Below are 16,145 nucleotides of genomic sequence, written 5' to 3'. Positions count from 1 at the left end.
TTTGGTCCTCAGCTCTGAAAAAAAAAAAACAAACAAACAATAAGACAAAATTAAATATATATATATATATATATATATATATATATATATATATATATATATATATATATATATATATATATATATATATATATATATGGGCTAGAGCTAGCCGAGCAGTTTTAGCCATTGTCAGTTCAGTTCCCAGCACCCACACCAGGTGGCACACAACCACCTCTATAACTCCAGTTCCAGGGAATACATCTCTCTTCTGGCATCCGAACACCAGCATATATGTGGTGTGCCCACAGAGAGACAACCCCACACACACTTTGAGGAAAAGTTAGAAGACAGGCCTGCTTGGAGACAAATATCTGGACAAGAAATAAGAAAAATAAGAGAAGCCATGGGGTTTCAATTTTAAAAACTACAACAAGGCAGCATATCTAGATTCTTGTCCCACCCTCAGACTCTCACCTCCCAGTTTCCCCTCCCAGTGACAAGGAAAGAGCCTGGGAGCTACCTCCTTAAAGCTTTTGCCTGCTTTTCAGTCCTTTGTCTTTCCTGGTCAGTCAGTTCATTGCCTTTCCCCCATAATGAACTCAGCTAATACAAGGATCCCTGTTCCAACATGAACAAGCAAAAACAAAAAAGAACGTTGAATATTTTAAAAGGATGACGCAGAGAAAGATTTTTTGATAAAAAAATGTGAAAATTTGAATGCTCCTAGTTCTTGTAAAATGATTAAAACACAGACTCTTTGATGAAGCAGGGATTTAAACATCATGTTAACCATGCACCTCTGAAAGAAGAATGTGAAGTGTTAGGCAAAAGAGTGCAATTTAAAATACTTTCCACATGCATATTTTGTAAGAAGCTGTATGTTGTACTAAAAAAGGCTATATATGAAAAGGTAGCATAAAAGCCTTAGCCACTGGCTCAAGGGGGTGAGGATCCAAACTGATTGCTTAACTTCAATAGCATTAGATAATATTTCAATCTTCAATGAGGCATATAAACGATTTCCATAATGGATTATGTCTTTGTATATGACAAAAAAAAATAAGTTAATTTATCAGGCCAAAAAAAATTCCTCTCAGGCTTCTTATTTCACGATGGGGTAGATTGTGTGGTTCATTTATCAAACAATCTTTATTGAGAATATAAAATGTACTGGGCATTGTTCTCCATGGTAAAGGCACAACAACGAATAAATCAAGCAACCTTCCATATCCCTAAAGAAGCTCCCAATCTCATGTGACAAAAGAACAAATCTAAAGGACACAGTGGTGAGTTGAGGAGGACACACACACACATGCATATATACGAGAATAAATTTGGAAATAATTTTGAGAATATTAAAAGATTTCCACCTGGAGAAGGGAGGTGGGCAGCAGGATCCGAGTCTACAAGGTATAGACTGGATCGTGACTGAAGATACAGCCATGGAAGGAAGCAGAAAATATATAAAATGGCACCTCAGACCTCCTTTCCTGAGTCTGATCACGTCCCTCTGCAGACACTTTACAGAGGAAGTGCTGAGGAAAAACAGGCAGCTGACAGGGAGGTTGCTATGCAACAGATGAGGGAAGTCATCCAGCCTGGCAGAATTGATGTTGGCCCTTGGGGACAAAATGCTGCAGTCCTTCCTAGCATTAGCTTTCTTTCATATGCAGGCTCCTCTCAGGAGCTGACGCCAGAATAAATGGGAGACGCGCGCACGCGCGCGCTAAGATCTGCCTGGGATTTGGGGAACATAAGGGTTTGGTTTGAGTCACTGCGCATCTGTATGCCATTTTTCTGCGTTTGTTTCTCCAACCATTTTGGAAGCACAGCAGACTGTGTGTCCTTGGGCACGACCCTCTTTCTGGGATTCCTATTTTGTAGTGAGTACACTAGGTTGGCTAGGAGAGGTCCACTAAAGTGAATATATCTCAGGGGCTCACACAGCCAGAGACAGATAGGCCAGACACTCATCCCGGAATTCTAAAGCCAAGTCCAGCTTCATTCTGCAAGAACAGAGCAGACACACCTGACTGCTCTGGCTGCTCCAGCAGGCACCAGAAAAGCCTCCAGTCTCACTCCTGGACACTGCCTGCCAAAAGGAGCACAGAGTGAACCTGAAGGCTTCCCACATATACCAGGCACCCTAGAACACAAGCCTCATTCCCTTGGAACAAATATTGGATAGAGAGAGGAAAGCTTGCTATTCCAACAGAGAATTAAGCAGTGCCTCTATTCTCAGATCAGATTTTACAGTCAGGAAAATCCAGGCCCCACGTGAATGTTTGTCGTCTAGATAAAATCTCAGAGTTGCACAGCTGGCCTGGAACTTGTGGCTTTTGCTAAGTCTCAAGAGTGCTGGGATCACCAGTGTGCACCACTATGTTGTGGCAAATTTTGTCTTTTCTGCTTGTTACTAGCTCAATGCCCTGGTTCATACAGCGGGTTTGAGCTTTAGCTACCTGGTGTGTTAAATGAGGATGTTGACCTCCATCCATCTCGTAAGGTTGCCTGTGAGAAAAACAAGCTCCAGGGCAGATCCCACTGCCCTACGCTGTCCCTCACCTCTCTGACCCACCCTCATGAAATGTTTCTAAGGCAAAAAAAAAAAAAAGATAGAACCCAAACCAACAACAAACAACAACAAAACCGGCAAGGGCGAGAGAAAAGCTAATTTTCTGAGTCCAGTGAGAGGAAACCTATACATTCCCCAGGCTGACCCTTGCTTTGCTATCTCTGTAACATTTTTTTTTCTGGTGTTAAGGTTTCTGCGTAGGAAGGTGGGTGAAGTCAGCAGAGGCCTAGCAAGTGTCGAAATAAGAGACCCCCCGCAGAGGCCTACCTAAGCGCTTTACGCAAGGGGGTGGGAGGTAGCTGCGGACCTGGCTAGAGAGAGTTCGGGAAAAAGGGCGGGACTGAGTAGAGACGCATTGCGGATAAAGGTAGGGGGCTGGAGTGTTGGGCAAGGGGGTGGGACCAAAAGGCGCTGCGCATCTGTTGAAGGAGTGGATGCGTAAGAAGAAGGGGAGGAGGAACCTTTGTACACTGTCAACCTGGTTGGCGGTGGGATAGTGTGTTGGCAAAGAGGCGGGATCTCCTCCAAGTGCACATGCGCGACAAGGTCTCCAGGATGAAGCTTTTGTTGGGAAAGCAAGCGGGACTCTTATTTGGACAGTGACCTGCTGCGCATGCGCGAGCCTTCCTGAGGCGGTGGGTGGTATATTAGGCGAAGAGGCGGGGTCGCCCGAGCTGCCGCGCTGGCATTTTCTCCTGGACGCGGAGAGAGTGCGGGTGCTGAGAGCCGAGCCGAGCAGTCCGGATCCTCTGAGTCGTGAAGAAGAAAGCGGCGAGGGGGTTGGGGTTGGGGCCTGAGGCAAGGTGAGATTCGTCCCCAGACTGGGCATCTGCCCCCTGGTGCGGCGCCCTTCCCCCACCCTCTTATCCCAATCCCCTTACCCTGGACTTGGAATCCCCTCCCTCTACCTGATCCGGGACTTATACCCCGCTCCTGACCCTTTCTCATTTAAAACCCCGTTCATTCCCTGAATCTTTATCCAATTCCTTATTGAATCCTATTTCCCGACCTTGGTCCGTTATACGATTCCTCTAGATTCAAAACCTTAATTCAACTTTACAGACGCGAATCTCTCCCCGCTAACGCCCCCCCGCCCCAAACTACTGCATTCAGAGCTCTTATATGATTCCGAAACGCAGATTTGAAGCGTTTCCCTGTCAGCTTCTGGAAATTTCAGATTGTCTATCGGGATGACCGTTTACTTTTCCCGCTCCGGTTAGGCCTGTTTCTCCCCGTACCCAGCACCTCACCCGCCCCCATAATCAAACCACACACGCACATACAAATCGGTCCTACGTATTTTGTTTCTGTAGTATAATGCCTCGTTCCTCTCCCACACCCCCCTTAGGCTCTGCTCTTGCCAGAGAGACAAGAGCTATGGCTCAGAAACCGGACGGCGGTGCAGGCCTCCGCGGCTTCCAGGTGAGAACCCCCGCTCCCAATTCCTCCATTTTCCCTGCTGACAGATTACGCCCACCCCCGGCCCCTTAGGTCGCGCAAATGGCAGGATCTGATTTTGCCCTTCCGGCCTAGACTCCGCGGGCTCTCAAATTTCTAGCGTTTATCGAATGGGGGGAGGGGCGGCCCCTTTCAGGCATCGGTCCCTGCTTAGAGAAAGGGGAGACCCTGTTAGTCAGGGCATTCTGCCCAGAGAATGCGGGTTGGGTAAGGAACCATTTTTTTTCCATAACCCTGACGCGTGTAGAGCAGTCTGTCGCCCCATCCCCCAACCTCTCGCCTCCACCCTCCCTTTCTGCACACCGTGAGACTCCCCCTCCAACCTCCCCTGCTCAATTCCTCCCTTCTCGGGTCTTGGGCTCCCCAATGCAAGCCTAACAAGTCCATCTCTAAACCCATTTGGGGTTCAGTGCTGCACCAGCCCCTGCTGCCACAGACTGTTCCTCACCTTGCCCTGCCCCCTCTACCCTTAATTAAATTTTGTTCCCGCCCCGCCTCCCTTTGACCCGCCTCTGCCCCCACGTCTGAGAACTATGACGCCTGTCTACAGCTCCCCTGCTGCGTTGTGCCGAGCCCCTCCTTCTGATCTGGCTTGTAAGGCCCAGAGATTGCAATGTATCCCCTCCTGTATTTGCAGGCTGAGGCCTCTGTAGAAGACAGCGCGTTGCTTGTGCAGACCTTGATGGAAGCCATCCAGATCTCCGAGGCTCCGCCCACCAACCAGGCCACAGCAGCTGCCAGTGGGCCGAATGCTAGTCCCCAGAGTTCACAGCCCCCAACTGCCAATGAGATGGCTGATACTGAGGTTTCAGCAGCTGCTGCCAGGCCTAAGACAGGCTTTAAAGCCCAGAATACCACCACAAAGGGGCCAAATGATTACTCTCAGGCACGTAATGCCAAAGAGATGACCAAGAATCAGTCTAAGGTGGCCTTTAAGTCACAGAATGCCACCTCTAAAGGTCCACATGCTGCCTCTGATTTTTCCCAGGCAGCATCCACAGGCAAATCAGCAGCTAAAAAGTCTGAAATGGCTTTTAAAGGTCAGAATACCACTACTAAGGCTGGCTCCAGTGCCACCTACAATTTCCCTCAGTCTCCCAGTGCCAATGAGATGACCAACAACCAGCCTAAGACATCTAAGGCTTGGAATGACACCACTAAGATTCCTGGAGCTGATGCCCAGACCCAGAATGTAAACCAGGCCAAAATGGCTGATGTAGGGACCAGTGCAGGTATCTCTGAAACTGATGGCGCAGCAGCCCAGACATCAGCAGATGGCTCCCAGGCTCAGAATGTGGAGTCCAGGACTATAATTCGGGGCAAGAGGACCCGCAAGGTGAGATCCCTGCTAGCTTCCCTTTGCTTTGGGATCTCTCCTTTCTTCTAATTTCCTTTGCTCCAAACATAGTAAAGGGCATGTATATATTTCTATTTTGGCAAAATTGTAGCAGGTGCTGAGGTAAATATTTATTTCTGACCCCTGGTTGTCCACAGATTGATGGTGCATTGATACAAGGACACAGGCAGTATGTGTGTAGGTCATCTTACATTTTGACTGTAAACACCATGTCTTAAGCTAGGCAGGCTAACACAGTTATTAGATCTTGAAGATCTACCTCACTATCAGAGGGAGAACACAGGGAGAAATAAGTTCAGGGTGAAAGCAAGCAGTGCTAGTAGTCACATGGGAAAAGGGGAAACCCCGGGTGCCACTTTCTGTTGTTGTTTTTTTTTTTTTTTTTTTTTTCTTTGTGTGGTTTGGAGACGAAACACCTGAAAAACAATGAGAAAAAAACTGACCAATGGCTAGAGAGGATTCCTAGGTACTTTCTAGGGTAGCTACTGGGAGGACCCAGGATGAATAGTGACCCTGAAATTTTCTTCTCTCCAATGATACAGATTAATAACTTGAATGTGGAAGAGAACAGTAGTGGGGACCAAAGGCGTGCCTCACTGGCTTCAGGGAACTGGCGGTCTGCTCCAGTTCCAGTGACCACTCAGAACCCACCTGGCGCACCCCCTAATGTTCTGTGGCAGACACCACTGGCTTGGCAGAACCCATCAGGCTGGCAAAACCAGACAGCCAGGCAGACCCCACCAGCACGTCAGAGTCCCCCAGCTAGGCAGACACCATCAGCTTGGCAGAACCCAGTTGCATGGCAGAATCCAGTGATCTGGCCTAACCCAGTGATCTGGCAGAATCCAGTGATCTGGCCAAACCCCATTGTCTGGCCTGGTCCAATTGTCTGGCCAAACCCAATGGCCTGGCAGAGTACACCTGGATGGCAGAGCCCACCCAGTTGGCAGGCTCCACCTAGCTGGCAGAGCCCTCAAGATTGGCAAGGCCCTCCAGATTGGCAGTTACCACCTGACTGGTCAATGCCTCCTGACTGGTCCTTTCCCTCTGACTGGCCTTTTCCACCTGACTGGATCCCTGCCGACTGGCCAATTCCACCTGACTGGCAGAACTTACGACCCTCACCTAATCTGAGATCCTCCCCCAACTCTCGTGCCTCACAGAACCAGGGTCCTCCACAGCCCCGAGATGTGGCCCTTCTTCAGGAAAGAGTAAGTGCTATACCTCCTCACTTAGTTTGCTGTGGTCCATTTATAATCAGCCAACTTTTCTGCAAACCTAATTTTATTTTTCCCCAGGCAAATAAGTTGGTCAAGTACCTGATGCTTAAAGACTACACGAAGGTGCCCATCAAGCGCTCAGGTAGGTCCTTTTCCTGTCCCTGATGTCCTGTAGCGGCATCTTTTGCTTATTCTGTCCCCTCCCTTCCATACCTGGTTCTATTTCTGAGGAGCTTGACTGGGTTACCTTCATCAGGGCTGGAGAAGGGGTTGCTACTCAGTGTTACAGCTTAGTCCACATGCTTCCCTTCTCTCCTACAGAGATGCTGAGGGATATCATCCGAGAATACACTGATGTTTATCCAGAGATCATTGAACGCGCATGCTTTGTCCTGGAAAAGGTAAAGAGCCAGACCTGAGAAACTAGAACGATGGCAAAAGTCTCCATTCTGTGAAATAACTACTGGAAGCTTAGAACAAGGCATACAGGGCTGTGACTGCCTGCCTATGGGCAGGTTATGCTAAGTGCTGTCATTTCATAATCTGTTTTCTTCTGTAGAAATTTGGAATCCAACTTAAGGAAATCGACAAAGAAGAGCATCTGTACATTCTCATCAGTACCCCAGAATCCCTGGCTGGCATACTGGGAACGTAAGATGGGAAAGGAGATGGATTATGGCCTTTCGCAGTGATGCATTCTTTTTCTAAGAGTATTGAGTATTTCAGTATTCAGTCACATAGGAGGTCATGGGCAAAGTGGGGGCATAGTGATATCCACTGAGGAATACTGAAGAAGCTAAATTGGTAAGCTTGAGGGGTTTTTCATGCAAGTAGCTGCTGGGTGTGTATATATGTATATTCTTTTTGTACTCTTCTAGGACCAAAGATACACCGAAGCTAGGCCTCCTTTTAGTGATTCTGGGCATTATCTTCATGAATGGCAACCGTGCCAGTGAGGGTGAGTTGCTGGACTTGAAGCTGGGGGTTGGTTACACAGCCTGATTTCCATGCTCACTTTTCATGCTCTGTCTCCTTTGCCTCCTGTTACAGCTGTCCTCTGGGAAGCACTGCGCAAGATGGGACTACGTCCTGGGTATGATTGGGCTCTTATCTGAAGTAGCAGCAGGGGATGGGTGGTACCAGGATTTCATTAACCTGGTGGTCTTAGGGGAGTCTAAGTTATGATGTGGCTAGATAGGAAAACAATCTTTTAACTCTTCTTCAGGCAAAAATCTCTGATTGTCATTTTCTTTTTTACGATCAGGGTCAGACATCCCCTCCTTGGTGATCTGAGAAAACTTCTTACTTACGAGTTTGTAAAGCAGAAGTAAGTGGCCCTTGTAATTCTGGCTCTGCTTAGTCTTCCCAGGAAAAGGTTCTCTAAACATGAGTTACAGCACACCTTGTAGGTTCACAGAATTACTCAGAAATGTTTACTGAAGATACATGTTTCTACAGAATAGTTAGAAGTAAAGCCTGTCCACTATTCTCATAATATACATTCTCAGGAAAGTGTAGTCCAAGATGATCAAAACTTGAAGACTGCCCATAAACACAGGCTCCTTTTTCCCTCTCAGATACCTGGATTACAGACGGGTGCCCAACAGCAACCCTCCTGAGTATGAGTTCCTCTGGGGCCTCCGCTCCTACCATGAGACCAGCAAGATGAAAGTGCTGAGGTTCATTGCAGAGGTAATGGAGCAGTCGATGATAGGTTAATTGGGTTCAATCCCCAGAACCTGTGTAAAAACAGCTGGGGGTGATGGTGCGTGTTTGCAGTCCAGTGCTGGGGAGGTGGAAATAGTGGCTCACAGGGGCTCACACGGGCTCACGGTTGAGCCTACTTGTTAAGAAACACTATCTCAAAAAATAAGGTACCTGAGGAACAGCAAACAAGGTTGGCTTCTATCCTTGTACATACTTGTGTGTGCACACACGTAGGAACATACAAGAAAAACTCAGCAATTTACAGATATACACTAGCCGTTAACTTATATACATTCTGCTGCATAATACTATCCAAAGCTTACTCATTACATCTAACTAAATTTCATACACTTTAATGAATATGTCCCTATTCATCATCCCACTTAAACCCCAGGCAAACAGCATTCTAAACTACTCCTATGAGTCTAGTTTTAGATTGTCCACTTATCAATAAAATACAGTACTTAGTATTGTTTTGTCTCTTAGTATCGTTTTGCTTACTATAATGTTATTTAGCTTCACCCATATGGTCACAATAGTAGGATTTTCATTTTTAAAGGCTGAATAGTATTCCATTGTATATAATGCAGTATTTTCTTTTTGCTGATTCCTCTTACTGATTATGTATCTTAGATACTGTAAAAAGGCCTCGTTTTGTTTTTTTGTTTCTCATTGTAGGTTCAGAAGAGAGACCCACGTGACTGGACTGCACAGTTCATGGAAGCTGCAGATGAAGCCTTGGATGCTCTGGATGCTGCTGCAGCTGAGGCAGAGGCCCGGGCTGAAGCAAGAAACCGCATGGGAATTGGAGATGAGGCAGTGTCTGGGCCCTGGAGCTGGGATGACATTGAGTTTGAGCTGCTGACCTGGGATGAGGAAGGAGATTTCGGCGATCCTTGGTCCAGGATCCCCTTTACCTTCTGGGCGAGATACCACCAGAATGCCCGCTCCAGATTTCCCCAGGCCTTTACTGGCCCCATCATCGGCCCCAGCGGTACTGCCACCGCCAACTTCGCTGCCAACTTCGGTGCCATTGGCTTCTTCTGGGTTGAATAAATTGTCAGGTAAGTAGGTAAATCACTCTGGTTTAAGCAGGTAGAGGTTCTGGGGGGGATACATGATCAGTGGGGGAATTGTATGCACATTCTTAAGCTGGTAGTAATATAAAACTCGTGGTGGAGAAAAGGGACATGCAGAGAAGTACTCGTTGGTGTTTATGTTCTTCATTACTCGATACAGCTAATTAAATTATTTCCCTTTTTATATTCACAGATACTGCTCATCATTTGCAATAGTTTTCCCTGAGTGAGGCTGAAGCCTCAGATTCCTTCAAAACACAGCTATCTAGAGAGCCACATCCTGTTGACTGAGAGTGGCATGCAAGATAAATTTATTTGCTATTCTGTCTATTACTTTTTTTTTCCTTGTGTGTTGTCAAGTTTTGGTATCAGAAATAAATGTTGAAATTGCAAAGTGAATTAAATGTGCTCCTCATCCTTATTGTATGAATATCCACACAGAGATATCAACATTTATTGGCTCTAACCTGAAGGGAAGATCAGCTTTCAAAAGATGGAAATGTGGGTAGATCCAACTAATGGTTTGGAAACCAAAGGAGGGATGAATGAACACAATTGTCACTGAAATCTAAGGACTGGTGTAGTAGTTTATTCATTAAATATCACAGAAGGAACGAATGTGATGACTGCTGTGTAAGAAAAGGAATGGTGAAGGCAGGTGGATGGTCAAAACAAATACACGGAAGAGGGACCCGGGTGGGAGCAAGGACAGGGAGGGGAAGGGGGAATAATGATCAGGTACTGTGTGGTGGGGGGAAACAGGAGTGAAGCCCCGAGGGCCAGCAGAAAGGAGAAACAGTCAACCTCCAGGTGTGAGGTGGGGAGACCCTTTAGAATGTACCAGAGACCTGGAAAGAGACTACAGTGCCTAAAGTGGGGAGGGGGAAGTTGTGTCTACCTCCAGCAGAAAGACCAGACATCAAGTGAGGGATGAGGTGGACATATTGTCAAAATCTCTGACCCTCAACTGTTCCTGTCTGAAGGAACTGCTGGGACAAAATGGAGAAGAGCCTGGCGAAAAGGAGGTCCAGTAACAGGCCCAACTTGGGATCCAGTTCATAGGAGAGGCCTGGCACTATCACCGATGCTATGGTGTGCTTGCAGACAGGGGCCTAGAATGGCTGCTCTCTGAGAGGCCTAGCCAGCAGCTGACTGAGACAGATGCAGATACAGAAGCTGCTGACCCATGTGGTTGAATTAGGGGAAAGTTGAAAGAAGCTGAGGAGGAGGGCGACACTGTAGGATGACCAGCAGTCTCAACTAACCTGGAACTTCTGAGATGTCCCAGACACTGAGTCACCAAACAGGCGTTTATAGCAGCTGGCCCAAGACCCCTGACGCATATACAGCAGAGGACTTCCGGGTCTGGCCTCAGTGAGAGAAGCTGCACCTAGCCCTGGAGAGACTTGAGGCCCCAGGGAGTAGGAAGGACTGGTGGGATGGGGAGGGGCAGCATCCTCCTGGAGACGGGTGGGGGTGAGGTATGGGATGGGGAGCGTTTGGGGTGCAGACTAGGAGGGTGATAAAAAAGGATTAAAGAATGAAGATACATACATTTTTCAAAAAGTCAGAAGTAAAACACCCAGTGGTGTCAGCAGAAAGAAGATGAATGGTCAATGGCTTAGGATTCCAGGAATAACCCCCATGAGCCCAGTGCCACTCTCCTTTAAGAATGAATTCCCATGAGCACATTAGCCATAAAGGGCTGAGCTAATAGATTACCTTTCTAAGGTCTCTGGAAATGCAGCCTGTTCTTCCAGGAGCCTTCACAATCCCCTGTTGACTCATGATCAGGGAACTTCATCACACATACAGAATTTATGAAAGAGGCCTCAAAAAGCTGCAACCGTATGTCCCAGGGTAGGGTGGTACACAAGGGGACTTCCCCTTCTCTGAGGAGAAGGGGAGAGGTAGTGGGGGAAGGGAATCTGGAAGGGTGAGAGATGGTGGAGAAGAGAGAGAGACCTGAGATCTGGATGTAAAGTAAATAAATAATGAAGAAGTCCTTGGTCTTGTGGAGGCTTGATACACCAGTGTAGGAGGGCACTAGGGCAGGGAGGCAGGAGTGGGTGTGTGGGGGAGTACTCTCATGGAAGCAGGGAGAGGGGGCATGGGATGGGAAGTTCATACATGGGAAACCAGGAATGGGGACATTTGAAATGTAAATAAAATAACCAATAAAAAAAGGTTAAAACAGGTAACAATATTTTATGAAGAAGAAAGGATGAAAATAACAGGAAAGGATATATGAGAGGAGGAAGAAAAGACAGGATGGGAAAATACTGTAATTATCTCAAAAATGTTTTAAAAAACAGTCTTCGTGAGGGATAAAGAGGGATCTTTGTTGCTTAGAAAACAGAGACTGAGGCAGGAAAACTGCCCTAAGCAGAGCTACATGGCCTTTGGCTATGACCTGGACCGGAAATGCTTGAGTTACTAGGGCTTTCTCACCAGAAACCAAACTAGGCCTAGACCATAACTTCCTTAAAAACTAGTATTTCCACAGGAGCAGAAAATGTATGTGATAGGAAAGAAAAAGCAAAGACAACTTGGGAAAGGCTCATAATGGTCAGGAACAGTGTCCAATAGTTCCTCGGGTTCATGGCAATGTCCACATTCTGAGAAGAGCCCAGGGTTAGTAGGAGGTACAGGGCCCCAATTGCTGCCCTGCCTTTGGTCCTTGTTTTAGGTTTCCCTTTCACCTGGGTGTAGGCCCGGGCCCTCTTCTCAGGCAGACCTGGAGAATCAGCCTGAGACCTGTTTGTCAGGGACTGTCACAGCCCCGAGGCTCTAGGCCTGTGGCTCTTATCACCTCTATGATGGGAGGCACCTGGAATGTCTGACGGAAACGTCTGACTAAGGAACAGCCTTTCCCATCACTATTCACAGCCCAGTTCCATACTTTCCAGATTATATCGACCCCAAAGGGAGAGGCATCCAGATGAGCTGCAGGATACGTGGCAAGGATTCCAGGCCCAAAAGCCCTGCAGTAAGGTCATCCAGCTCTTCCGCCTCTAAAGTCAGCTCTAGTTGCTCATTTGTATATGAGGAAAGAAATGAGATCTCCCCAAACTCTTGCTATGTCCAAGACAGTGATCCAATGTATGTAAAACTGAACAAGGGTAGGGGCTAGAGAGATTTCTCAGTGGTTAAGAACTGACTACTTCTTCCAGTAGGTCCCTGGTTCAATTCCTAGCACCTACATGACAGCTCACAACTATCTGTAACTTCCCTTTGGGGAGTTGACTCCTCTATACAGCCACATGTGCACGTAAAACACCATTGCACATAAAATAAAAATAAATTATTAGTAGTAGCAGTAGTAGTATTGGCAGAGGACTGTGGATCCTCCAAGATCTGCTAGCTCAAAGAGTCCTGGGCTGCTGGTCTGGGTGTTCACATCCAAGCAGGGTTGATTCAGAGGACAGTGTGGCTATAGCAACACCAGAGATGTGGAGGCTACCAGGAAATTCTAAGGAGCCTGACAAAGGAGTTTGAGAGTTTGTCACTGGAGCCTGGAGCCGACAAAGTAACCTCAATGTTTGTTAGTAGCCTCGTTAGTTCCATGGGACTTATCACAGGCTTCAGAATGCTGTTCTGTCCTGTTGACACTCCAAATTGAATTTGATTCTGTGCCTTCTCTAAAATTCCAAAGTAACTTGTACAGCTGGCAAACAGAAATAGGATTTCAATGTTTAGGGTCTTATTTTTATGTTTGCTGTAACAGGATGTAATTGTAATTTACTCTCAAATATATTTTTTAAATCTCCATGTGTGTCAGAGAGAGACAAAGACATGCACGGTTGTACACACACACAGAGAGAGAGAGAGAGAGAGAGAGAGAGAGAGACAGAGACAGAGACAGAGACAGAGAGACAGAGAGGGAGGGAGGCAGGGAGGGAGGGAGGTAGAGAGGTAGAGAGATACAGAGAGAGAGAGACAGAGAGACAGAGAGGGAGGGAGGCAGGGAGGGAGGGAGGGAGAGAGGTACAGAGATACAGAGAGAGAGACAGAGAGAGAGATACAGAGAGAGAGAGAGAGAGAGAGAGAGAGAGAGAGAGAGAGAGAGAGAGAGAGAGAGAGAGAGAGAGAATCATTTCTTAGGCATGCCTATTCTGGTAAGACCATGAGGGGACTATACTTTCAATAAGAGAAATATTTAAAATGAGAAAAATTTGATTGATGCACAGAAATTCCTTTTTTCCTTTTTAGTCCTTTTTTTGCACTCCATATTTTATTACCCTCTGAGTCCACCCTCTGACTGTTCCACATCACATACCTTCACCCCCACCCCCACCCCTGTCTCCCCACACCTCAGCCCACCAGACCTTCCCACTCCCTGGGGTCTTCAGTCTCCTGAGGGTTAGGAATGCACAGAAATTCTACGGTCCTAGATTTTAAAATGAGAGAGCTGCATAGTTTTTTGGGGGTTGTTATTGTTGTTGTTTTAATAAGTGGGTAATTCTGCGATCTCAAAAGCTGCCCAGCCAATAGCCATAAAAGAAAAAAAGTATTTTATTTATAGCAGCAGAGTCAAGAATTATGCCAAAAACATTAAGTGAAACTGGAATTAATTTTTACACAGCAGCCCTACCAACATCTTGATTTTAGTCTTGCCTGAATGGAGAACCCAGCCAAACCATTCTGAACTTCTGATCTACAAGTAACTAGGCGATAAGAACTACATGTTGTTTTAGCTACTTAGTCCAAGAGCATCTCTACTCATTAATAGAAAACTAGTGTCCTGCCTCTGGGAAATGGCACGACCAGATAGTTGCTTGGCCTTTGAGTCTTAGAAGATTGGCATGAGAATAAAAGCATAATTGGTGTAGCTTTCCCCAGAGCAGTGTCTTCAACAGCTGCTTCCCCTGTGTGCTTCGTTTTCCTTCTCCAGTCTTCCTCCAGCTTTGTGAACCTCTGACATCTTCCCAATGGAATTATTTTATTTCTAAATATATGAAAAAGAGAATCATTGATAGCAATTCCACCTTTTCCGCTGATGTGACTTCGGGTAAGCATTTCCCCTCTCTGAGTCCTATTGGGAAACCATGTGTCAAGCAAACTGCTGGGGCTGGGGAAGGTCTCTGGATGGCTGTTTGGATATCCTCACGGTAAGACCGGTGCAGAAGGCACGAGAGCAGGGCTTCAACTCTCTCTGTCTCTGCCACAACACCAAATATGAAAATACAGTGTTCTCCTGTATGAAAATTTCAAAAAAAACAAATTTAACTAAAAAAATAAACAGCCATAAAGAATAAAAAAAAAAATAGTCATCTGAAAGGACACTTTAGTATGTGTTTTATAATTTGGAAATCAAATAACTCCTTTTAAATTTTATTATTTTTTTAATTTTGTATTAATGTGTGCTGGTTGTATATATTAAGGGGGTTGGTATATTTCTACATATGGATACAGCATGCTCTGATCAAATCCAACCTCCTTTTATCATCCCAGAGCAGATACCATCCCAACCTTAATTAAGCATTATTCTGTATTCAGATCTATGTACTTTCATTTTTATCACTGTTTTATTTCTAGCTTTATTGAAACACAATTGTAGAGTTATATGTACCATACATAGTATTTAACTAAATGTATATGCACACACATTATAAAGTGTTCCATAAACCTCAGTCCTTCTTAGAAGGAAGAACAAAACACTCATGGGAGGAAATACAGGATCAAGTGGAAGAGCAGGGATTGAAGAGGGGATCGTTCAGGGGCTGCCTCACCTAGGGATCCACTCCATGTGCAGCCACCAAACCCAAGCACTATCGCTGATGCTGGGAGGTGCTTGCTGTCAGGAACCAGATAGAGATGCCTCCTCGGAGGCTCTGCCAGAGTCACACAACTGAGCATGCTTGCATCGAACCATCAGACTGATTACAGGGACCCCAGTGAGGGTGCTGGAGGGGGATGAAGGAGCTGAAGGGGGCTGTGGCCTCATGGAAGAACATTGTCGACCGACCAACCAAATCCTCCATGGCTCCCATGGACTAGAACACTAACCATTGACCACGCATTGAGAGGCCCATGGCTCCAGGTGCATATGTAGCAGAGAATAGCAGCGTCTGGCATCAATGTCAGAAGAGGCCTTTGGTCCAGTGAGGGCATGTTTTCCCAGTGTAGAGGAATGCCCAGGTACTGAGGTGGAGAGGGTGATTAGGGGCTAGTGCACCTTTGTGAAAACAAGTGGAGGGGAGGGGGAGGGGGGATGGGAGCGGGGTGGGCGAAGGGGATAATATTTCAAATGTAAAATCAAGGAGTATCTAATAAAAAAATTTAAAAATTAAAAAATAGTGTTCCGTAATAATGCTAATTTTTATATTCACCTGCTCATGTAGTTAGGAGCTAAGATTTACTGTTTTAGCAAATTTGAAGTATATAGACCAGTGTTATCTACTAGTGCTATGCTGCATTAGCTGTCTAGACTCTTATTTACCCTGATAAACCAAACCTTCATAGTCTTTAACACCTGCTCCACAAACCAGGGCCCTGGCAAATATCATTCTACTCTCTGCTTCTATGGATCTGACTGTTTAAAGATTCCACATATAAGGAGGTCATGTGGTATTCACCTTTCTGTGCCTGGCTCACTTCACTTGATATAATGTTCTTTGGATTCTCCATGTTGCAAACAGCAAGATTTCCATACATTATTTTTATTTATTTGTTTATTGCTCTATTACACAACTGTATATTTGGGTTGTTCATGCCATGGCAATACCATAAAGATTAGAAGACAACTTGTAGGAGTCAGTTTTCTC

The 16,145-nt window shown here is 46.1% G+C and overlaps 1 protein-coding gene across 1 annotated transcript; it reads left to right on the top strand.

Moving 5' to 3' along the window:
• Positions 1-3,257: 3,257 nt before the first annotated feature.
• LOC308414461 (melanoma-associated antigen D1) lies at positions 3,258-9,732 on the top strand. The gene is made up of 13 exons (XM_080909684.1): positions 3,258-3,360; positions 3,906-3,979; positions 4,653-5,351; positions 5,915-6,583; positions 6,671-6,734; positions 6,914-6,993; positions 7,152-7,243; positions 7,471-7,550; positions 7,643-7,685; positions 7,857-7,919; positions 8,170-8,284; positions 8,978-9,363; positions 9,572-9,732. The coding sequence occupies exons 2-12, from the start codon at positions 3,935-3,937 to the stop codon at positions 9,353-9,355; spliced, it is 2,328 nt and encodes a 775-aa protein (XP_080765810.1). The 5' UTR covers positions 3,258-3,360; positions 3,906-3,934; the 3' UTR covers positions 9,356-9,363; positions 9,572-9,732.
• Positions 9,733-16,145: the final 6,413 nt, after the last annotated feature.

This window comes from Micromys minutus, assembly GCF_963924665.1.
Source record: "Micromys minutus genome assembly, chromosome: X".
In the NCBI taxonomy this organism is placed as follows: domain Eukaryota; kingdom Metazoa; phylum Chordata; class Mammalia; order Rodentia; family Muridae; genus Micromys; species Micromys minutus.
The sequence above is the reverse complement of the archived record's forward strand: the minus strand, read 5'-3'. Positions and strand labels throughout refer to the sequence as shown.